The 25,448-nt window shown below is 41.6% G+C and overlaps 1 protein-coding gene across 2 annotated transcripts in view; it reads right to left on the bottom strand.

The window, feature by feature from the left end:
- Positions 1-25,448, bottom strand: part of SMIM14 (small integral membrane protein 14) — a 100,317-nt gene that overhangs the window by 52,239 nt on the left and 22,630 nt on the right. Inside the window, exons 1-2 of one of the 2 annotated variants that reach the window (XM_038401062.2) lie at positions 23,696-23,935; positions 109-219 (exon numbers count right to left, since the gene is read on the bottom strand). In XM_038401062.2, the coding sequence (XP_038256990.1) occupies positions 109-183 (75 nt within the window). In that variant the 5' untranslated portion in view covers positions 184-219; positions 23,696-23,935. Of the gene's footprint in view, positions 1-108; positions 220-23,695; positions 23,936-25,448 lie in introns of those variants that run through there. The other variant, XM_043513941.1, reaches the window with a different exon arrangement.

Raw genomic sequence — 25,448 nt, 5'->3', positions numbered from 1 at the left:
TCTAAAAGAACATGTGGAGGCGGTAGCAGCCTATTTGACTGTGATTATACAATTGCTGCAGTCAGCTCTAGGAAAAAAAAAAAAGCAGCATCCTCATGTTAGTCTCACCAGATTGATCAGCCTTCTCATTGCATGTTCATGCGAGCAAATGCATTCACAGGGATCAAATCCACCTTCTGCCATGACTATCTGTAGAAACCTACAGTTGGCTCTGAACACCTAGAAAGAACAATAATAAAAAGGACAATCAACTCTTTTTCAATTGACCTTATTTTACAGAGACTAATGCATCAAATTTCACTTAATTTAGTCCAAGGGGGAAAAACAAAACAAACCACATTAATCCATTTATTCCTTTTGGCAGGATGAATAGAGAAAACTGGCATGTTTGATTACTTAACAAATCAAAAAGTAGAGTATGAGGTATTGGCTTGTTGTTGTTCTTTTTTAAAGTGGTGTCTGGTAAACCCTTACTCAGAGGTCCAAATAATTTTACTATGTTTTGTGTTCAATCTGGATTTCCCATAGGCCATTATGAAAGATCCCTTCACAGACAAAACTACAAAGGTAAAATTTCTCTCTGAGCTGCACAGTGTTGGTTAACTGCAAAATTTCTATTTATTAAATGTTCCATACTCATTCCACATCAGTGGGAGTTCCCTGCAAGAATAAATACTCTAAATTTGAAATGTGCTGAGTTCCCACAATTCCTACTGGAGGAGACTGGGGCAGAAATATGGTGCAACAAAGAATTATGTAGATGATTAAGACAAAAAAGTCTATTTCCACATTTGAACTGAAAAGCAAGAACAGAATACTTTTAATCTCCATCCAGGTTCTTATCCCATCACCGTGGTATCTGAAAGTCTTATACTGCTGTAGTAGGTAAGTATATTAAAGAAGCTCTTTGTTAAATTCAGTAGTGTCAGAAGTCAATCATAACCAGGATTTGTTTCAGAAGATTGTCAAGCAAGACATTGCATCCCAAAGAGGTCATGCCATATGAAGTGCTCCAGAAGGGGTCATACCATGCATAGGGGTTCCAAAATAGGTTTGAGGACAATATGGTTCAAGTTAGAACTGGACAAATTTCAGTACGATCATAACCCTGAAATAATTCACTAGAGGGGAGATTTTAAAAATCTCCTAAGAGATTTAGGAGCACAATTCCCCTTGAAAATCAGTGGGACTTGTACTCCTAAGCCCTTTATTAGACACTTATAAAATTCTCCCCTAGATCAACATTCTAGTATGTGCAAGGAATAAAAATTAAAACCCTGTACTTATTTACTATCGGGAGACACAATGACCCTTGCCATCTAATGGAAACAGGCAGAGGGAGGGTGGAGAAGGATGTAGCTGGAGCTATTTTAAGAAAGGAGCCTCACATATTAATTTTAGATCAAAGAAGGTCATTCAGCTAGTGATACTGATTCAGAGTTCAAAGAAATTATAATAGGAAACAGTGTGGAATCCATTCTAGTTTATTCACTTGTTAAAACCAATTATCCACCATACACTCCAGTTGTTCTACAAGTGTATTTTTATCATTTATCAATAGTCTTCTTTGTGGTTTAATTAATGGCAAAAATGGGTAACAGATTGCCCATAGTTTCCATTCCTGCAGTCAAATCAGAATTGCTTTCTCTCTCTACTAAAACAACGCAAGAATCTTCAGAGCAGTTCTGCATAATACTTGTGGTCAAAACATCATTGCTGACTTTGTACTATCACGGGCTAGATTCAGCTTGGTTTTGTGCTGGCCGTGCAGGGCCCCCGAGGTGGAACAATCATCAGGTTTAGATGTTATAGAAGCAGAAAGCAGCTGCAAACTTTTCTCTGGCAGTAGGGCATCATCACAGTCCCATATGAATAGTGTTAGTCCGCAAGTTGGAAGCCATGTAATAAGGGTAACCTGAAAATTTGCTGAATGAAGCACATCTGCTCAGCAGTCTCTACCAGCTAGACTCATGGGAGCATATAATCCAACAGTACATCTTGGCTCCAATGTGTGTTCTTAGGCTATACTTGGTATCAAAATCCTGTTACAAAATTGCACAATGTATTTTCCATTTACCTCACACTAATCAGAATTGGCTTTATTTTATGTCAGTTCCTACCCGTCCCTACACCCAATTCTGATATATAGCCCTCTCTACTATGAGTCACAGCAACTCTGCCTTTTGTAAATATGGCAGATCATCTATAAAGAAGCTAAGGAATGAGATGGGTTGTGCCTTTTTTTGCTTCTTTATGGTATATAAAGAAGGCTTGTATTTTTTTTCTCTCCAAAAAGGTTTTTCCATTTGCATGCTTCCCTCTCCTCCTCCTATCACTAGATATCCAGTTATTTGTCTTTTTTGTTTTTCCTAGATGACTCTTTGCACAATTTAAAAACTAGAAGAAGAATTATATCAGAGATATCAAGCAAACAGAAACTAGTTAAATGACAGGAGAGTTATTTTTATTCTGTTTAAAATTCTTTGTTTTTGTTTTTCCTTGTTATTGTTACCGACTATTTAACTCAACCCCTAGATAAGCAATTGGAAGAAAAGGCAGGTTAGTTAAAGATCTCACATCCCCCACCATTTTAATGAAAGTATACAAATTGTAGATTTACTACAAGTACTCCAGCAGAATCAGTGAAAAAATCACACACACTTGACTGATTTTTCTAAAGTAAAAACAAGCATATTTAAAGAAGACTGAAGATATATTTTTTTTTAGGTAATTTAGCAGAAAAAGGGGCACAGAAAACAACCTTTTCTCTTTTGCAATCCACTATAGAGGACATCAAATAAAGAGTTCAGATTGGATTAATAAGAACTATTTAAAGTGTTGCCTGTTAGAAAAGTAATAACTCTGTTTCAAACCCTAGGATAGAGAGCACCTAGCAGTGTATAGAACATTTAACAGAACAATATGATTACATAGTTTAAGGGTCTTTCTATACAGCAAATGTTATTTCATAGCAGGGTCTTCTTGTAACATACTATCTCTCAGCCATCTTATAACATTTGATATACACAACTGCATGTGTATATGGGATCAAACTGTGTTACATACCATGTAACACAATCCTTTAACACTACAGTATTGCAGTTTAGGAAGGACATTAGAAACATTCATAAAATAATCACCACTGAAATTGAAATGTATTGCCGTCACAGATCTGTTTCAGAGTAGCAGCCGTGTTAGTCTGTATTCGCAAAAAGAAAAGGAGTACTTGTGGCACCTTAGAGACTAACAAATTTATTAGAGCATAAGCTTTTGTGAGCTACAGCTCACTTCATCGGATGCATGATCTGAGATTATAGTCCTCGGGGCAAAATGGAGGTGGATCTTCAATTATTTTAGCCAGATGTGAAAAACCACCATTATCTCCAGACTTGAGCAACTATTTGAAATTATAGGAAGAAATAATATACTGGAGAATATTTCTAGTTTTTTATGATTTAACAATTAGCATTCTCAGCTATGACATTAATTGTTGTGAACTGATGTTTTCCCTTTCATTATCTCACCCAATAATAGCTGTGTATTATACTTTATATATCTCACTAGCAATAAAACAATCTGTGTGAACACAACTTGATTGCTTCTCTCTACCTATGGAGTCTTCTCTTCCTTAAATTACTTCCCAGCTTCAGCAATGACTATATATTCTTTGCCAGCTCAGCAACACCTCTCCTGAGTAAACAGTTTGCAGCTGGCAAGCAGCGGGAGACAAAATATACTGTTTCCATTTCACAAAAATAATCTTTCTTGTTCCAGGAGTGAACTCCTTCCTGTGCCAATGCAAGCAGGAAGCTCTGTACATTCTCCATATGCTAGAAGCTTTCAGGTGTGGCTCCAGGATTCCAGTGATTAGTACTAATGATAAAAAGTCAGTATGTGCATATTTATAGAGCAAAATTTTTATCTGCAACTGAGCCGCAATCCACAAAAATGGTCTGCGGATAGCCACTTTATATCCTCAGATATCTGTGGATTTGCAGGGCTCTACGTATTTACTCGGAAAGAAAATGCAATTTTAAAAAATACTTTTAAAATTCAGGTTTTCAAAGAAACACCCATTGCAGCTACAATACACAGTGGTTGCATATGTACCTATAGAGAAAGTACAGATATTAGAGCAGATCAAACCCTGCACCTCCAGCACCAAAAACACAAACCTCGACCCCCTGAGCTACAGAAATAACTCCACTAACTTTGAGTAAGTAGCAGGCTCTTCTCTTTCCTAGGGCCTGCCACTACAGGGAGATATGATCTGACATCCTCTAGGTCAGTGTATAACACTGGTTTAATATTTTCACCACGGGGAACCATTCTGTTGCCTGTCAATGTGTGTTGCAATTTTATTGCTCCTTTCCTGCTAGAAGCTCTTTGGATGGATGTAGCTCTAGACACAGTGCACTGGTAATGGCTGGGGTTTAGGCAGCTGGACCCCACTGGGCGGGGGCTGAAGAGCAGAAGCCAAGATTAGTTACCAAGCTGAGTCAGGAGATGGGTACCTAGGTCAAGCTGGGTCGTGGTCAAAGGCAGGAGTAAAGCGCAAGACAGGGCAAGTGATGATGTCTATAGCAGTAGTAAGCCAGAGTCTGTGTTTGCAAAAAGAAAAGGAGGACTTGTGGCACCTTAGAGACTAACAAATTTATTTGAGCATAAGCTTTCGTGAGCTACAGCTGTTGTTGCTCAGATGGCTCTCTGGGGTAACTTCCTGGTTTAAAGAAAAGGAGTACTTGTGGCACCTTAGAGACTAACAAATTTATTAGAGCATAAGCTTTCGTGAGCTACAGCTCACTTCATCGGATGCATTTGGTGGAAAAAACAGAGGAGAGATTTATATACACATACAGAGAACATGAAACAATGGGTTTATCATACACACTGTAAGGAGAGGTTTCAGAGTAGCAGCCGTGTTAGTCTGTATTCGCAAAAAGAAAAGGAGTACTTGTGGCACCTTAGAGACTAACAAATTTAGTAGAGCATAAGCTTTCGTGAGCTACAGCTCACTCACTGTAAGGAGAGTGATCACTTAAAATAAGCCATCACCAGCAGCAGGGGGGGGAAAGGAGGAAAACCTTTCATGGTGACAAGCAAGGTAGGCTAATTCCAGCAGTTAACAAGACTATCAGAGGAACAGTGGGGGGTGGGGTGGGGGTGAGAAATACCATGGGGAAATAGTTTTACTTTGTGTAATGACTCATCCATTCCCAGTCTCTATTCAAGCCTAAATTAATTGTATCCAGTTTGCAAATTAATTCCAATTCAGCAGTCTCTCCTTGGAGTCTGTTTTTGAAGCTTTTTTGTTGAAGGATAGCCACTCTTAGGTCTGTAATCGAGTGACCGGAGAGATTGAAATGTTCTCCAACTGGTTTTTGAATGTTATAATTCTTGACGTCTGATTTGTGTCTATTCATTCTTTTACATAGAGACTGTCCAGTTTGACCAATGTACATGGCACAGGGGCATTGCTGGCACATGATGGCATATATCACATTGGTAGATGCGCAGGTGAGGGAGCCTCTGATAGTGTGGCTGATGTGATTAGGCCCTATGATGGTATCCCCTGAATAGATATGTGGACAGAGTTGGCAACGGGCTTTGTTGCAAGGATAGGTTGCAACCACACACCACACAACAGAACCACTAACCCAGGAACCAGTTTTTTTTCCACCAAATGCATCCGATGAAGTGAGCTGTAGCTCACGAAAGCTTATGCTCTAATAAATTTGTTAGTCTCTAAGGTGCCACAAGTACTCCTTTTCTATTTCCCCATGGTATTTCTCCCCCCACCCCACCCCCCACTGTTCCTCTGATATTCTTGTTAACTGCTGGAAATAGCCTACCTTGCTTGTCACCATGAAAGGTTTTCCTCCTTTCCCCCCCCTGCTGCTGGTGATGGCTTATCTTAAGTGATCACTCTCCTTACAGTTTTCAGAGTAGCAGCCGTGTTAGTCTGTATTCTCAAAAAGAAAAGGAGTACTTGTGGCACCTTAGAGACTAACAAATTTATTAGAGCATAAGCTTTCGTGAGCTACAGCTCACTTCATCGGATGCATTTAAATGCATCCGATGAAGTGAGCTGTAGCTCACGAAAGCTTATGCTCTAATAAATTTGTTAGTCTCTAAGGTGCCACAAGTACTCCTTTCCTCTCCTTACAGTGTGTATGATAAACCCATTGTTTCATGTTCTCTGTGTGTGTATATAAATCTCTCCTCTGTTTTCTCCACCAAATGCATCCGATGAAGTGAGCTGTAGCTCACGAAAGCTTATGCTCTAATAAATTTGTTAGTCTCTAAGGTGCCACAAGTACTCCTTTTCTTCTGGTTTAAATAGTTGATGGGCATGCGGCTGCAGAATTCTGTAGCTCTGGCCTCTTCAGGCAATACTTCCTGTGATATCTACCGCTCTAGTAATAGTTGGGTGCTACTAAATCTAGCTCCTTAGTGGTGACATAGATTTTAGTTGCCCAGGACCCTGCAACCCTGGGCTCCAGACCCATGGACCCTCATACACTATACTCAGCGGAGGAATGCTGGAGTTTTTCCATAGTGCTTTAAACCTTTTCGGTTTATCCAAATTTGTTGTCATTAGTGTTAACCATAGATCACTGAGTCTTGTCTTTACACACAGATGCTACTGTGGAATTTTATAAGAAGATTGAAGACTGCCCTCCTAATCCTCTCTTTGCTATTTTGTTTCAGATAGAAGCAATATCTAAAAGCACCTGTCAAAATGTTATAACAAATCATTTAATTAATTTTGCTTTTGAAATCAGTTTCAATAAAAAACCACTGTACAAATTCAATTATTTAAAGACAAAGGAAATCATTTGTTATAGCTGTTTTGGCACTTTGAAAAGTGCTAACGAGCTAAAAATTACAAGCCATTACAAGTCTGAAGCATCAAAAACATTCAGAGAATTTACTTCTGTCCTGAGGTGAGCTCAGAGTCCAGTCTAGTGCATCAGCCAAGTTCCCCACTCCTCCATGGTTGCCCAGAAAATCCTTCCCCCATAAACAGAGCATGTCTTCCCCCACCCCTCCCCACCTGCACTCAACATGTCTTCACATCTAGATCTTCCCTTTAGGCACAAAACCCTTCCTGCAAACATTCCCTTCCCAGCATCTTACAAGTCCTAAATCTCCCTTACTTCAAGTATTCTGATCCTTCACCCAAAAAAAGAAAGACAAGGGGGGGAGGGGGGAAGGCAGCATAGCCGAATGGAGCTAGAGAATACACATCCCTAAGGCAGTAGAGGGATTCAATACTTTATCACGAAAGACATCATAATCCCCAATACGTTTTAGAAATATGATCCAGAATAATGGTGGGCAACCTGCAACCCACATGTGACCCATCAGGGTAATCTGATTTCGGGCTGCAAGACATTTTGCTGATGTTGACCACCCGCGGGCACGGCCCCCCATAACTCCCAGTGACCACGGGTCGCAGGTTACCCACCACTGATCCAGAATGTAGGGTCAGAGTCATGCCTTCTCACTGGAACCAAGGAGAGAAGGCATGGCCCTTCTTATTCAGGAGCTGGCGGAGATGGTTCAAGCACCAGAACAGGCTAGACCAGCCCTGAAGTCTTTATAAGGGCCTTTACAAAGTCTTTTACAAAGGGACATTCTTGGATTAAATTTGGTCCAAATTTAGGTTTTGTAAAAAGAAGTTTTGAATCTAAAACCAATTTAAATGTTTCCATGATTTGTTCCCCTTTATATTCTAGGTCAAACTGTTTAAGCAAATATTCCTCTGCACTATTTGAAGCTCAGACATTGCAGCACTGTGCATTTTTTCCCCATGGTATTTTTTAACCCTCTTTCTATTGGAAAGCAATTTTCTCTCTCAGCATCTCTCCCCACTTACAGCTTGATCTTGCTTCCACTGAAGCAAGTGATAGAACTCCCAATGACCTTCAATGAACCAGGATTTAGTGCCCTACAAAGAGCCACAGATTTCCAGAGCACTATTCATGGCCATTCCTCAAATGGCCTATTACCTGTGCAGTTTCAGTCTTTATTCAGAAATTCAACCAGTGACATTAAGGATCTCCCAGCTGAGTTTTTAGGGCAAAAGGAAAACTGGCTGATTGGGCTACAAAGGAAGAGCAGCAGCACTGTTCTCAAACATGAAAGTGGATCCTGCCATCATGAGTGCTGCCATGGCTCAAATGTGGCTCCTGCTATGGCTTTCTCCTGCTGCTCCTCCCAGATTCGGATTAGTCATTTTGCTTTGTTGTCTACTGAAAAAACAACCCAGAAAGGGTTTATGTGGCTTCTACAGGACCCAGTGGATATTCTCAGCCACAGCAATACTTTTACAAGTTTAAAATAATTCCTCCCCCTCCCCCCCACTTTCTTCATTATTCCAAGGAGGAAAAGCTGTTTCTGTACTTGAAAGCAGCTACACGTGTCCCCCTGGAGCTCCTTCTGCAGTTTGATGAGTTGGTGAGTTGATTTTTGCACTGCAACTTTACTCAGGATAATTAAGCAGATCCCAGTTGAACTTTTCAATGCAAATTAAACTGAGACGTTCATTTCTTTATGGAAAATCTACTTAAACACACACCCCGTAAACACTGATCAAAGAGGCCAAGGATACAATAGGCCTGGGGAGTGAACTACTCCAAACTATGTCAGGCTTGAAGCATGCTAGGCTGGGGTCACTGAAGAGGAAGCTTGCACCATTGCTGTCTGTGAAGCCTTTTATATGTAAGTAAATTAGGACTTCATTTTCCAGGATTGTCCATCTGGCACCTCTCACAAGCACCAAATTCACTTTAGATAACAATTTAAGAAGAAGATACAAGAATAAAAATAGAAATAAAAACAAAAAAGAGCTGATACAGCCAATGAAGGAGTGCTGGAGGTACTTCAGGGATATGCATTGGCTAAGGAAGGGGTCCAGAGACAGGACAGGTTGAGGAGGGGGAATACTGAGTGGAGAAGGAAGTTCTGAGCACAGAATCTGTAGCTATACATAGGATTTTCTGATGCTCTCCCATGGTTCCTCTAGCACTTATGCATCTCCAGTTATTCTAGCAATGGTGAATTGTGTAAGGCCACTAGGATTTTTACCACCATGTCATCTAATTCTACATCTGCTCTGAGCAGCACATGGAGAGAAACCAGTCTACAGCAGCTTGCACCAATGCAATGGAGCTGCAACGGAAGTACAGTAATGATGGAAGAATTTCAGAAAGTCCACACTATGGACAAGGTCAGAAGGAGAGGGAAGAGAGTCCTGAGCAGAAGGAGAGGAAAAATAAAGAAGACACAAAGACTGTGAAACACAATACAGGATTACCAAATAGACTTTAAAATAAGGGGTGGTACAAGATTGTCTCAGAAATTAATGAGATATGGAGTCTTCCACCTCTATGGTGGATCAGCTCATGTCCTGCTGAGGGTCACATTCCTCCCATTCCAGTATCTGCAAAATTCACACTGATTTCAGAGGGGGCAGGATGTGGTCCCAAGATTGTAGCAATTGAAAGCACTTCCATTTGTTGGCTGTCTGGCATCTTATACAAGATGAGGGGAAGTCTTAAGGCTTGTCTACCTGCCAAGTTGCATCTGTTATTTAAGAGCAGTGTCAAAAGATTCTGTGGACACCTATTTTGGTTTAAGCAGGGCTTATTTCAGTTTAGAGAAAATTGGTAGGAACAGATTTAAAATAAACTTAAATAAGCAACTCAAACTGAAAAAAGAGTGTCTCCACAGGAGTTTTTATCAGTATAACTAAACTGGTACAAGTTTGTATATAGACCAGGTCTTAGTTCAGTCCCTAGAGGACAAGTGTCTGTATATCAAAACCATTGTTCCAGTTATCACTAATTGGTATTCTTACTGGCAGTCCCCATTCTGTGGAGAGAGAGAGAATATTTCAGTCTCCAAGGCTAACAGTTTAGCATCTTTCATTAGCACTGAATTCAAGAGGAAACTAAAAAAGAACAACTTTTATATTTTAAATGTATTTACTTATTCACATGTAAGTGGCTTATTTCTTGTGGTCAAAATAGTTGAAAAGGAGCAAATTAGCCAGATCCAGTCATGGTTCAGAAAGAAATCTAAATGTTTTAAAGCCCATTTTATATTATTTGATATAGAGTTATTGGCAAAATCCAACTGTCAGCAGCTGGTCACCCTTCTGTTAAAAAGATGAATTCTTCTGTAAGAAATATCTCTTGATATAAAAGCTAATTAATGAAAGATGTCAATTGACTAGAACATTGTGCAAGGATAATATCCTCCTGCTGCTAGATAAATGTTTCAGCTTCACTTCAACAATCATTTCTAAAGTAGGAGACTGTGACAGAGTTCTAGGGACACTGAATTTATTTCTATTATACCAAATGACTAAAAGAGATTTAATCATGTTGCCTGACAGATGTTAAAGCAGTACAGGGAGCTGTTCACTGTAAAGTTATTGACCTATTCCATTCTGATTGGCTTAGAGAACAAACGTAGGGCCAAATTCCGCAGCCATCATTTAAACAAGAACTCCCATGGAATTTAACGCCTCAGGGACCAGTGACTAAAAAATCCCATCTCCACAAGGGGAATAGCTCTCAGTACTGGGAGCCCGGCTCCCAGTGCTGGTACACTGTCTACACTGCCACTGTACAGCGCTGAAACTTGCAGCACTCGGGGGGGTGTTTTTTCACTCCCCTGAGCGCTGCAAGTTTCAGCACTTTAAAGTGGCAGTGTATACAAGGCCTAAGTTGTGACTACAGGATCCAATACCCAGGTGGGTTTCCATACTTTCTGGCTTTTGGTTAGTTTCTCCACCCTCCAAACTACTCATTACATCCTCCAGTATTCCTGTCCCCACTCCCCAAGCGGCTACTGCCAGTCTCTTAAGGTCAAAGCTACAAGAGCTGTCTGCATGTTTCATTACTGTTTCTAACACAACACACCTAGATGGCACAACCGCAGTGAGTGAACATGGGACCCATGCTGGTAGCACTATTGCATTACATTAGATGCACTTCCATGCTGTGCCATTTCATCCTAGAACCTAAGTGCTTTGGTATAAGCTACAGGCATACTTGGGCTCCACACAGAGTGGCTCATATTAAACAGGAGCTGGCACCTGACCAAGAGAGCAGGTAAATGGGAGACAAGAGCAAAGGGGTCTCCCATATGTCTCCACAGGGGCAGGATGGAGGGGTAGCAACAGAGACAGACATCTCACCTTAGTCCAACCTGTATGTCTCTCATGAGCTTCCACATGGCTAAGGTAGAGGGGGTGTGGACCTTGCTGTTTAAAACTCCACCCATGATTTTTTATATGTAATGTTTAAGTTTTATAATAAAACACAAGTTATTTATCCTAAAAGATTAACTACTGAAAAAGCCTGTGCTCCCCTTAACGGACTGTGTAACCTATTGTTAAGGCACCTGAGTTCTGGTACCAAGAGTTGTTGGTTTAAGACTAAGGCCTGGTCTACGTTACAAAGTTAGGTTAACATAAGTCACTTTGTGTTGGTCTAGTTGTGCATGTGTATCCATTTAAATTTGTCTCCCACCTAGATAAGTGCCCCATGGTAACACTGACATAGTAACACCCCCCGCCCCCGAGCAGCATTAAGCCAAGGTCGATGTATGGTGGTCGACACAGCACGAGTGTAGACACTGCATAACTCATGTCAAACCCAAGAGTCCTCCAGCACCTGTCCCAGAATTCCTGACACTGACTGCTCCAGTCACAATTATTAGGTCCATTGCCTGAGGTCATGTAGACCAGAAGCCCCCGCTTTAAAATTCTTGCAAATTTTGGAAATTCCTGGTTATCCAATTTGGTGAGCACACGTCTATCTACTCTCTGCTGTTTTGTGCAACTGCCAAGCTGACCATGTTGGCTACACGTGTCAGACGAGCTCCTAACTCGAGCAGACTGGAGATATTGGATCTTCTGGGCCTGTGGAGATAAGAGGCTGTGCAGACACAGCTCCACACCAGCTGTAGAAACTTCGACATCTATGAGCAGATTGTTTGGGGGATGCAGAGAAGGGGTATGACAGGGACCAGCAGCAGTGCTGCCTGAAGGCCAAAGATCTGCCACAGCCATACCAGAAGTCAGGGAGGCCAACATTTGATGTGGTGTTGAGCCACAGACCTGATGCTTTTACAATGAGCTGCATGCCATATGTGGCAGAGATACTCCCATGCCTCTTCACACCACTATGGATACCTCCAAAGAGCCCAAGTCACAGGGCCCTGCCATGAACAGCGAGGAGGAGGAGGAGGTGGAGAAGTATTGGGGACAGACAACTGGGGGAATCCAGCTGTGTGGCAAGCCAAGACCTGTTTTTGATTCTACCGCAGTCCAGCCAGTCCCACCAGTCAAACACAGTTGAGCCCGAGGCAGGGAAAGGAACCTTGGGTAAGTGTGTAAATAAATATTCCATTACAGGGATGGTGCCCCAAATTAGAAGGACACAGCTTTTGACTTTTCATTAATTTATTTGTACTAGAAGGGGTAGTGCTACAACAAAGAGAGGCAGACCTGCTAGCTGCTTTTCATTCCCTTCTAGAGAGTTAGGCAGGAGGATGGGGGCAGACATGTGGAGCAGTTTATGTACAAAGGATATCCCTTGAATCCTCCTGAATGAAACTACAAGGATTCGTAGGATAGCAGCCTTATTTCTTCTCCAGAGTAGGATGCTTTCCCATGTCAGGTGGTGATTACTTCAGCAGGCACCATAGCAGTACACTTAGCTGTATACGGACCCAGACAGTTTTGTGATATCAGCAACACCAGTCCTCTCTCTACCTTTGTCATTCTCAGGAATGAGATACCAGCTAACACCACCACCACCTGTGGAAAATGGTGCCAGTATTCAGTGCCATTGCCTTATACTCATACTTTCAGGCAACCGAGCAATTTCCTCCTCGTTTCCCTCACCCATGGCAGGTCATACTTACTGTGGCTTGAGCTGAGTGTGGCACCGGGGATCAGGAACTCCAAAGCAGAAGTGTCAAAATGCTCATCTTGTTTAATACTTTAGGGGAGCAGAGAGGTGGGCGGAGGAGTTCTGAACCTTAAGTTTAGCTTTCTGTTCCTACTATTCTGGAAATGGTACCTTTGTGTGTTTTATCTGTAACTGCAGCCATTGCGGCCTTGAGGGGGACTCCATTTACATCAGTGGAACGACCAACCCAGATAAGCAGGAGAAAAGAGGATGTGGGAGGATATGTTCTGCCAGATCTTTCAAGCCAATGCTGCATCAGACCTTGAACAAAGGGCCTAGAGAGTGAATACTGTAGACTGAATGGAGAAGGAAAGAGCAGACAGGAGAAAGGGGCAGGAAAAGGAGAGGGAGATGCACCAGACCATAATGGAACTTCTCCAACATCAAACGCAGATGCTGCAGACTCTTGTTGACCTCCAGGTTCAACAATCCCAGGCTTGACTCCCATTACAATCTGTGGAGAACTGTAGTATAGTGCTTCCCTCCCCGAGCATTCCTCATGGCATCGGGGGGAAAGCATGGACAACCACAGCTTCAGATACACTGACTTGTGAGAGCCACAGTGATATACTTGTAGCTATAATGGACATCAATGTTCCTTCCGCTGGTTTATTTATCATGGTTAAAGCTATGTTTTAGTCACTGCTATTTTTAATAAAAGTCATGGACAGATCACGAAAAGTAAACAAAAATTCATGGCCCGTGACCTGTCCATGACTTTTACTACATACCCCTAACTAAAACTTGGGCAGGGGGCCGCTGTGCTTTGGGGGTGTGTGTGGTCCAGCGGGCACCAGTGGAGGTGGCCTGGGACCACGCTGGTGCCGGGGATGGGGCGAGCAGTGGTGTGCAGTCTGGGACACCTGGTGTTGCTGGGGGGCAGGCGGGCAGCAATGCATGGCCTGGGACCCCTGCTGATGCTGGGAGAGGGAGGGGGTTGGCGGGGCTGCCAGGCTCCCTACCTGGCTCCACATGTCCCTGCAGCTCCCAGGTGGCGGAGGGTCCAGGGAGCTCCACGTGCTGCTTCCACCACAAACGCCAGCTATGCAGCTCCTATTGGCCGGGAATCATGGCCAATGGGAGCTGCGGGGACGGGGCCTGTGGGTGCAGGCAGTGCGTGGAGCCCCCTGGCCCCTCTGCCTAGGAGATGCAGTGCCATACCAGTGGACCCAGGGAGCCCTCCACCCCAAGGTAAGCGCTCCCCCACACGCCCTCTAACCCCCTGCCCCAGCTCTGAGCCCCCTCCCACACACACAAACTGCCGGGCAAACCCTAAGTCAGCACTAGTGGTTGCAGAAGTCATGAAGGTCATGGAAAGTCACGGAATTTATGAGTTCCATGACCAACTCGCAGTCTTAATTATGGTTCCTAAAAATTTTTTAAGCCGTAATGTATTTACTTTTAATATCTTCAGTATTTTTTGGAGCTAAGTGAATAAAGTGCTTTTGTTTAAAAAGTAATTCATCTTTATTAGTTTACACAACAAGATGTATAATGATTGCCGGCAGTAAAAGTAGTGCTTTTGTACACTCACAACTCTCAGATTAGCGCCAAACACTGTAGTCATCAAAAATGTTCAGTAATCCCCCCCAGTAACAGTTGAACTGTCACTGATATATGCACAGATGTGCAAGCACCACACAATTCCTAAAGGTCCCCAAAAAACCACCCCAGGTTGAGCAGAGTACACCACAGCATATTACTGTGGCTTGCTATTAAAGTGCTTGTTCAAGCCTCTCTAAGACACATAGATCCTTACTGAGCTTGTCTGATAGCAGTTGTGTCTAACTGTTCAAACTCAATGAACAGCTGCTCCACATTCACTCTCCACCCTATTGCAAGTTTTCTCCCTTTGCTTCACAAATACTATGCAGGACACAACAAACAGCTATAACCATTGGGATATTTTTCGCACTGAGATCCAATCTGCTGAATAAACAACAACAGTGCCCTTTCAATTTACCAAAAGCACATTCAACTGTCATTTTGCACTTACTGAGCCTGTAGCTGAATCTTTCCTTTCTGCTGTTGATGTGGCCAGTGTATGGCTTCATGAGCCAGGGGAGTAAGGGGTTGGTTGGGTCCCCCAAGATCACTATTGACCTTTAAAATCTCCTCAGTGGTAATCTGGCAGTTAGGAAAGAAGATCCCTGATTGTAGCTTTCTGAACAGTCCTGTGTTCTTAAAGATGTGAGCATCATGCACTTTCCCTGAACAGCCAACATTGATATCAGTGAAGCGTCCCCAATGATACACCAGCGCTTGCATAAGCATGGAAAAGTAACCCTTTCTGTTGATATAGTCTGTGTGAGAAAGTGGTCTGGGGCCAAAATGGGGATGTTTGTGCCATCTATCACTCAACTGCATTTTAGGAATCTTATAGTTGCAAAGCCATTCCCAATGTCCTGCACATTACTGAGAGTCACAGTCCTGCGTAGCAGGAGATGATTAATAGCCCTGCACACTTCCATGACAACAGTCCCCACAGTGGATTTTCCCACTACAAACTTACCACTGACAAGTACCAATCCAGGTGTTGCAAATTTCCACGTAATCACTATTTCCTTCTCCACTGTCAGTGCAGCTCTCAGTTTGGCATCCCTGTATTGAATGGCTGGGATGAGCTTGGCACACAGATCCAGGAATGTGGCCTTGTGCATGTGAAAGTTCTGCAGCCACTGCTTGTCACCCCAAACCTGCGCTATGATTTGATCCCACCAGTCAGTGCTTGTTTGTCAGGCACATAAGCAGTGCCCCACTTTCTGGAGCAAGTCTGTGAACGACACCAACAAACCTGAATTGGTTTTTGCTATGTTCCACAACAAACTGACCATGAGGAAGAGAAGTTGGTTTTTTACTCATGAAAGCTTATGCCTGAATAAATCTGTTAGTTGTTAAGGTGCCACTGGACTCCTCATTGTTTTTAACATGCTTTCTGACGGGCAGTCTAGTTTCATTCCCCTCACTCTTCCACCCCTTTATCTTTAATCAATACTTATACCACATGAATTCTGTGGTAATTAATAGGATTTCTTGACAACTGATTTATTCACTGATGTTAAATTAAAAGAAATAACATGGCTATTCCTCTGATACTTGTGACCATCAGGAAATTGTCATGTTACCTGTGTTTCTTCTTGAGGCTCTGCAAATACCAGAGGAAGGTGTGTCCTTTGCTTGCAAAGCTCATGACAATAGTGCAGAGCTGTGCAGGCTCCACGCTTCTGTTATAGAGGCAGACAGTGATAAGTTCTGCTCAGGTTCATGGGAAAGTCAAAATAGTGTGAAAATTATGGGATAGAGATGACATTATGGGATGGAGAACACTGCCTTATGGGAAGTTGATCCCTTGCTCCCTGTTATCACTGTGTGAGTCGTTTCTGCCTCACCATACGTTGCCAAAACTACCCAAAAGACATTGCGCTGTATGGTAGTGGGTTGCAACTGGGATACCTACCCATGGTGCACTGCACTGTGCATTGACACAAGCACTCCATGTGAATACAAGTTGTGCGGAAGCCAGGAGCTAAAGTATCCATGTGCACAAATGATATACTAACTGCGTTGGCAGTAGGCCGACATAACTTTTGTCCGCAAAACTTTGTAATGCGGACGTGGCCTCTGGATACAATTTTCTAAAGTGCCTATATTATTTAGGAGCCTAAATTCTATTTTCAAAGGAGATCTAGGCACTAAGGAGCTTAAGTGTCATTTTGAAATTTTTACCTTATATCTAGTTTGCTCAAAGAAGCAGTGAAAAATACAGCAATCCATACAAATGCCATTATTTACTCCTCCACTGAATAAACAGTTTTAACATAAATAAAAAGTAAAGTTTTTCTGTTGTCTTGAACCAGCAGCTCCAGCTTCTGTAGCTCTAATGCCCTAAACAATATGCTATATAGGCTGCTAATAGAAAAAGAGAGATTTGTTCAATACTTGAACAATTCTCTAGGTTAATAAAGTACATAATAAATCCTCTAAATTGTACAAACACACACTGAATCCTTAGCCCCACTCCAGTCCTGTACACGCACACAAGTATGCTGAAATTCTCTGAAATATTTTGATCTGTTTTTTTTCCTCCAAAGATGACACATTTCTACTAACTTGCCACTGAGCAAATGTTTCCCCTTTGAGCCTGAAGGGATCCCATGGGAGTCTTTTCATTGACTTTCAGTAGGAATTTGATAAAGTACTTAGCATACATGAACCAACCAATACTAGTTTATCAATAAGAGTATGTTTGCTTTTGTTTTTAAAATGATGCACTTTGCTTTATTGTCATGAAACAAATTGCTTTCTGACTGGCAGTCCAGTTTCATTCCCCTCACTCTTCCACCCCTTTATCTTTAATCAATACTTACACCACATGAATTCTGTGGTAATCAATAGGATTTCTTGACAGCTGATTTATTCACTGATGTTAAATTAAAAGAAAACCCATCTTTTATCAGAGAATGATGACCCTCTTCTCAGCAGACTAACTGGCTAGTATGGATGCCATATTCTGTATTGCAATTGTCAATGAGTGCAAAGTATTATCAGTACTAATGAAAGGTTAAAAAAAAAAAGATAAATCCAGGAGCCCATCAGAAAACAGATTTTTAAATGTATAGCATCACCTAGTATAAGTCATTGTAATATAACTTTAGCACAGGATCAGAGTTAGTTACTTTCAAAACACACATCACAGCTTTGCATCAGCATTTACGCAGTACAAAATGAGAGACTATTATCTTGTGACCACTTTTTGTTCCACTGCCATTTTCTCTTGAAGGTCAACCATCCAGCAACCTCACTGTCTCAAACAAAGTCACTATGGTGTAGTCCATGAATAAGAATGTGTATACTTGCTATAGATCTATCATAAAAGCTTTGACCAAAATTTTGAATGTGGGTGCCTAATTTCATAGTTAGGCATCTAAATAAGTTGCCTGACACTAAGGGTGCTGAGCGAGTGCCAATAATTATAATGGGCTTCCATAGGACCACTTGGGTAAGTAAAGCCTATTCATGTGAGCAAGGTTTGGCAGGTACAAGGATTCATGTTTTATTTAGTTTTTACTATTTAAACAGCTAACTGCTGTCTTTAGAGATATCATATTTTCATATGACTGGACTGTTCTTTTTCTAAGTAGGCTTCTAAATACAAAAGGCAGAGACCAAATATTTCAAGTTTTCTAAAAATACTATCCGACTAAAAATAAAGATTTTATGACAGACCAATAAGAAAAATACAAATTGACTTTCTGGATTACACCAAAAAGACTGTGTTTGGGCCAGAGAGGTCATCAGATGTTTGAGAGTAGTCAGTGGAAATTAATATAGTTAAACCCACTTATACCAAGACAGAAATTGTCCCTAATCTTTAAACGGCTGCTCTATTCTTTTCTAGCATGGATTTTTCTCTTTTAAGGTGTTAAATGCTTTGGATCAGACAATTGTGTTAGCTATAGTAAGAATTAGTAGTAAACTGTATTTACTCTTATGCAAGCCATCAGACGTTTTAATGAGCGTGCATCTGTTGCAGCCCCAGAACCAAGACTGGACTCAGTGCCAAGTCTATCCCTGGTGTAACTCCATTTACTTCCACAGAGTTATATGAATGTGTCTCATTACCTTTAAAATATACGGTAGCTACTTTAACTGAAGTCTGTGCAGCATCCATGCAAATTTATAACACTCTAATCATCTTGCCCAGGAACAACATTTGGAGGGGAAGTTGTGTGAGGATCTTTTAACTTGCATGAAAGGCAAGATCATTCACCTCAAGAGCACCACTCTCTTTTGTTCCAGGTGGCCCCTCTGTACTGCCAAGAATCCATGAATGAATGGGTATGGTATAGACAGGGGTTCAAGCAACAAATTTTTTGGTGGCCCAAAGTGCAGCCACTGACTCTTGATGGTGGCCGGTATGACAATTTTTCCAGAAAACTTAATTAGCTTTAGGAAAAACAAATAAATATGTACATATACCTATCCAAATCATTGTAATTTATTTATGTAGAGGTTTTTTTGCAGACTTAATAATAACAACAACGTACAGTACAGTTGTTTCTATTATTTACTGGACTTAAACAGAATAGAAACACAAATAAGGTGTTTTGCATGTTCTTGTCTTTTTTGTTGTTGTTCCTTTTGCTTTTTTGGTTTCTGTTTGTTTTTTAATAGAATTGCTAATTAGTCAGTATGCTTCTTTGAAAAGGGATATTTCTATGTTAATATCACTAATCACAGCAGCAGACTTGTTAGCTAGCTGGGAGGCAGTGAAAAGTGATATTAACAAACATACACATATCACTCTTCACAACAGATTTACTCAGCCCTGGCAAGCCGGGGGACAAATTAAGCCTTGGATGGATAGGGAAGCATTGGGGGCCAGAGGTGATGGGGTGGATGGGTCATGGGCTGTGGGAGGCAGTGGAGGCCAGAGGCAATGGGGGCGGGGGATGGGGGGTTGAGCCTGAAGCCCAGTGGCCGGAGCCTGCTGCCACATGGCTGAACCTTGCCACCTGCCACCGCAGGGTAGAAACCAGAAGCCTGAGTCCCCTGCCCATGGGAAGGTGGAGAACTGACACCAGCTGTCTGCTCCTCCAGTGTTTGTGGCTCCAGAGAGGGGGCAGGTCCCAACCTGTACTTGCAGACCCAAGGGAGGGGTAAATGCTTGTCCCCCCCCCAATCACCAGCCAGGTAGCTGTGGTCACAAGAAAAGCCTCTGGTGGCCACGGTGGCCGCATTTGAGAAATGTTGGTATAGAAGGACCAGGGTACGAAACATAAACCTGCCCTCTACCTCTATTGAATCCCATGGTGAATTCAATAAGGAGTTAATACAAGCTGAGGCTGTATAAGCTCCTGTGTGGATCCCTTACATCAAGAGTAGTCAATAGGTGGCCCGTGGGCCAAATTCAGACCACCAGATACTTTTGAACGGTCTCCGAAATCTTTTTCTTGACTTAGTATTGTCATTATTTTCTCTGGATTCTGGACCTTGACTCTACCTTGACCAAGAAATTTGGACCTTAGCAAAAACTAATTGACTACCCCTGCCTTACATTCTGAGGAACCCCCTTCCAGGGAAATTTCATGAGGCAGCTGCCAATGAAGGGAATCTAGACACTAGAGGTTGAAGGGAGCCATGTTGCTGAAGTTAATCCAGTTCTTACTTGAAAAGGAACTGGAGAAATTGACTCTACGAGCCAGATCCTCCAAGGTACTGAGTACCTTCAACTGCTATTTGACTTGGGATTTGAGAGCACTCAGGACCTCCCAAGAGGCATTCAGCACGTTACAAAACTGCGTCCCATATTAACAACTGGAATTCAAGAACTGTCTGTGAAAGCAAAAAAAGCTTTATAAAGAAAATATTAAGAAATGGAATATGCAGACTACGAAGTTTGAATGAAATGCATTCTTTGGTTTATCTGAGAGTTAACTGTATGCAAATCATGTTCAGTTTTCTCTGATTTTCTCTAGAATGTGGGTTGAAGATATATTTGGGATATACATTTCTCCATGTATAATCTGTTAAAATATTTTTGCATTTACTGTTAAGAACTATTAGATCAGTGTAAAAACACAGAAATGAGATTGTGATATTTTGTATTGCCAAACAAATACCAGTTTCCTCCATCAAATTCAGTCACATTCAGAGACATGGTCATACCACTTCTTCTATTCTGGTTTGAGGCCCGACTGAGACTCTCGATGTGCAAAATTAGTGACCAATTCTGCTGCCATGGACTTCAGTGGGAGCAAGACTGGGCCTTTAAGGAGGTAGTTTAGTACCTAAAATATCTATTACAATATACTCTGAAGCATGACTATCAGGGATTTTTTTATGACAAGTCTGTTATGCAAATAAATTCCACACATCAGTACTTCTCAAGTCTAAATATATGAAAGTAGGAAATGAGAAAACAGCTAAACAAGAAGTGAATAAGAAGCTAACTTTCTCCAAAGTCAGAACTCCACCTGATAAAAACAGACCTTATCTAGATACTCCAGTTATAAAATGATAAATAAATCCTAAACTGCACAGCAAAATGCCATTTATACTGATAACATCTTTAATAACGATGCATGACATCAGTAATTCTTATCATGCTGATTTTTATTCAGATTCAGGATCAAATACTGGTCCCACCCAGCATGTAGACCAAATTACTGGGTTGTGTGCTGGGAACTCAGAGGAGATAAAGATGGGACGGGGAGGATGCTCTAAAGCCATGGTGATGGTGCAGTATAAGAAACTAGATAAAAATAAATATAATGAACATGATTCTATGGGAATCAAGAATCAGAGAAATTAGCCACTTAGTCCACAGAAAAACACTACAGCCACTCAGTGGCTGCTACTGCAATCTCAAATCTGTGGTAGGGTCTTGTCGTTCATGCTCCAAGAGAGGACCAAAGAATGACCAGTGCATCTGTGAAGTGCACTAGCAATAAAGCAAAGCTGAGCTGATCCTTAAGTAGACCAATAACAATTCTAATACGTACTACTTTGCAATTCTATAGCACCTTTCATACAAGGATCTTAAATCTCCTCAGAAATATCAATTGATCCACACAACACCACTTTGAAGTGGGCAAGAATTGTTATTCCCATATATTATCTAAGGAGAAAATAAAAACCAAAAACATTAATTGACTTTGCCAAGTCAGCAGTGGCAAGGGAAGGAATGGTAATCAATATTTAACTCATTGCCCTCACCTCTAACTATTAGAATACAGGTTTCAGAGTAGCAGCCGTGTTAGTCTGTATTCGCAAAAAGAAAAGGAGTACTTGTGGCACCTTAGAGACTAACAAATTTATTAGAGCATAAGCTTTCGTGAGCTACAGCTCACTTCATCGGATGCATTTGGTGGAAAAAACAGAGGAGAGATTTGTGTGTGTGTATATAAATCTCTCCTCTGTTTTTTCCACCAAATGCATCCGATGAAGTGAGCTGTAGCTCACGAAAGCTTATGCTCTAATAAATTTGTTAGTCTCTAAGGTGCCACAAGTACTCCTTTTCTTTTTATTAGAATACATACACTCTCTCTGTTGTCATTTGCTTTCACTATTCAGATCACATTCTTAAAATTGTCAAGAATATACTAGAAGATCAAACTTTAAATTGATTGTCAGTAATAATAATTAGGCAGATTTCTTGAATCTGAACAGGTCAGAAGAATATGGAGAATTCAGTGGGGTTATTTAGGATTTATTTCCTGTCACTGTATGTAACAAGGAATCAAAATTAGTTTTTTTTTATTTTGAGGTCTTTGAAATGAGATCTGCTTTTGGGAAGCATTGTTTTTGAAACGATGAAGCTCAGTAAGGCCCCATTCTGGCAAAGAGCTCTTAGAAGGGGGCAACCCACCAATGCTTGTTCCTCCTTGCAAGACTGGGACCTTCATCAGTGATCACAGTATGCATTAAGGCCAACATTTTCAAAAATGGCTGCTAATTTTCGGTAACTCAATTTAAATATCCAAAATCTGAGGCACTTAAAATTTTAGACCATTTTTGAAAACTTGGTTATAAGCATAGACGGAATGCTCAGCTTTGTACAAGACAAATATAGAGTCCCCCAGTACCAAAGAGCTTAGAAACAGAAGAGACATTAATTTTTATAATACACACACAGATCAAATCTAGAGAGGTGCTGAGCACCTGCTAAGCCCTCAAAACTCCTACTGAAGTCACTGGGTGAGTTGCAGGTCAGCACCTCTCTAAGAAGTTGACCTCATAATGGTTATGAATATATGAATAATCCTATATGGTACCTGTGTGTTCTGAAAGCGGTTCCGACTTTAGTATAATATTCTATAAACACATGCCACTATAGCACTGTGAAGGAGCACTGAGCAGAATCACATATTCCAAACACCGATACAAACTGATTAATAATATGACTGTATCTTCTTGCCAATAATATGGCTTGCAAAATATAGTCTGATTTCTCCCACTTAGTGGTGTGTGCTTTTTCAGAAAGCATAATAGCTAATACCTACATACTGCAGTGGTTTATCTGTCGGTCCACCAATAACTTATTTTTCAAAAAAAAATTCACCCAAAATTTCACTAGTTATATTGCCAAAGAGTGAATACAAAACTGATTTAGCTAACAAAATATTATTTGAACCCAGACTATGTCATGCACTGCCTGAGAGATATGAACAACTTTGCAAGTTAAAAATATAATTAAATTACATTTCCAAATATAAAGTGTACAGATGTTTCACTAGGTTTTTTTTTAAAAAAACAAAAACAAAAAAACAAGGTCTCCCAGACAGTTAGCAGTGCATCTTTTCTTGACACCTATAAGATGTCTGTGAAAGAGATGTCAAGAGATTTTTTGTACTTCAAATCACAGATCAAATTTACAGGAGAGCTCACAAAGCCTCACTGGATCCAACTAACCCATGGCCTTGGGGTCGCTGCAGTGTTGTTATTCTAAGTGCAGGGTTGTTATTATCCAGTCTAGTTTTCAGCGTTGGGGCTTTTACCCTTTCCCCTGAAAGGCTTTTCCAGTCTCGTCAGATCTCAGTGTAAATAAGGGTTGAAGGGAAGGGTTCCTCTGAAACTTTTTTGACAGAATCTGGCTCTGCACAGCAACACAGCTGGAAGGGGCAGTCTCCCCGCGGCCCACCCCCCGCCGTCCCCAAACCCCACCGTGAATGTGGAAACAGACCAAACCTGCAGACACTCACCTTGCCCTGGAGTCTGGTGCCGCGCCTGCTGCCGCTGCCGCCTTCTCGCTACGCCTGCTCGACAGGCAGAAGCCGCCGCGGCTCAGCCCCAGGAACCAGCCCTGCGGAACCTTTCCCCTTCTGTTTTGATTCGATTGACCACGTCAGTCTAGACCACAAGACCCGGATCTGCCGGCTCAGAGACAGGGGAAGAGCTTTCCCGGCCTCCCTCTCTCTGCTCTCACGTCTAACTGGGCGGCGCGGAGCGCCTGGCACTGCCCACTGCATTCAGACAGGGGGTGTCCCCGGCAGCAGGCAAAGCCAGGATGCAACGGCGTCAGATTTAGCATCCTTCACTGGAGAGGGGACCAAGCAAGATTTGGGGTGAGGGACTCGTGTCCCAGGCCATCATGAGACCAGGGAGGTTTCCACACGCACAAACAGACGGCTGGGGAGGTCTTATGTGAAACACACAGCTGGATCCTCCATCTCCTGAGAGGCACTAAACGATACTGGGGTAAGAAATCCCCCCCCCCAGCTTTTAATTCACAGCAACGTGACACACAGCACCCAATTGTATTTACATGGCCAAAAACTGCCTACACCAATAATCTGAAATCCAGGATCGTGAATGTTTACCTGCCTAGTGTCAAGCATGTCATGTAACATTTTTATATATGACCTATCAAAGGGCCAAATATATATAATCCCAACTGAAATTTAACTGACCAATTACACTGGATTTATAGTTTATAGAATCACAGGACTGGAATAGACTTTGAGAGGGCATCTAGTCCAGTCCCCTGCACTCAAGGCAGGAATATGGATTATCTGGACCATCCCTGACGGTGTTTATCTAACCTGCTCTTAAAAATCTCCGATGATGGAGATTCTACCGCCTCCATAAACAATTTATTCCAGTGCTTAACCACTCTAACAGTTAGGAAGTTTTTCCTAATGTCCAACCTAAACTGCCTTTGATGCAATTTAAGACCATTGCTTCTTGTCCTATCCTCAGAGGTTAAGAAGAACAATTTTTCTCCCTCCTCCTTGTAACAACCTTTTATGTACTTGAAAACTGCTATCATGTCCCCTCTCAGTCTGTTCTTCTCCAAACTAAACAAATTCGATTTTTTCAATCTTCCCTCGTACGTCATGTTTTCTTTAATCATTTTTGTTGCTATTCTCTGGACTTCCTCCAATTTGTCCACATCTTTCCTGAAATGTGGCATCCAGAACTGGACACAATACTACAGTTGAGGCCTAATCAGCGTAGAGTAGAGCGGAAGAATTACTTCTTGTGTCTTGCTTACAATACTCCTGCTAATACATCCCAGAATGTTTGCTTTTTTTGCAACAGCTTTACACTGCTAACTCTTGTGATCCACTATGACCTCCAGATCCTTTTCCACAGTACTCCTTCCTTGGCAGTCATTTTCCATTTTGTATGTGTGGAAATGATTGTTCCTTCCTAAGTGGAGTACTTTGCATTTGTCCTTATTGAATTGCATCCTATTTACTTCAGACCATTTCTCCAGTTTGTCCAGATAATTTTGAATTTTAATCCTATCTTCCAAAGCACTTGCAAACCCTTCCAGCTTGGTATCGTCCGCAAACTTTATAAGTGTACTCTCTATGCCATTATCTAAAGTCTTTGTATCACTGGAGCTGCTTTGCATCACAGAGCATATTAGTTAATCTGGCTCAAAATATTTACATATCCCAAGGGTGCAAAGTGATATAATTTTCAAGCAGAGCACCGCCCTTAAATCCC

Source organism: Dermochelys coriacea, chromosome 4, assembly GCF_009764565.3.
Source record: "Dermochelys coriacea isolate rDerCor1 chromosome 4, rDerCor1.pri.v4, whole genome shotgun sequence".
Lineage (NCBI taxonomy): Eukaryota > Metazoa > Chordata > Testudines > Dermochelyidae > Dermochelys > Dermochelys coriacea.
Note: the sequence above shows the minus strand (reverse complement) of the source record. Positions and strands in the feature narration are given on the sequence as shown.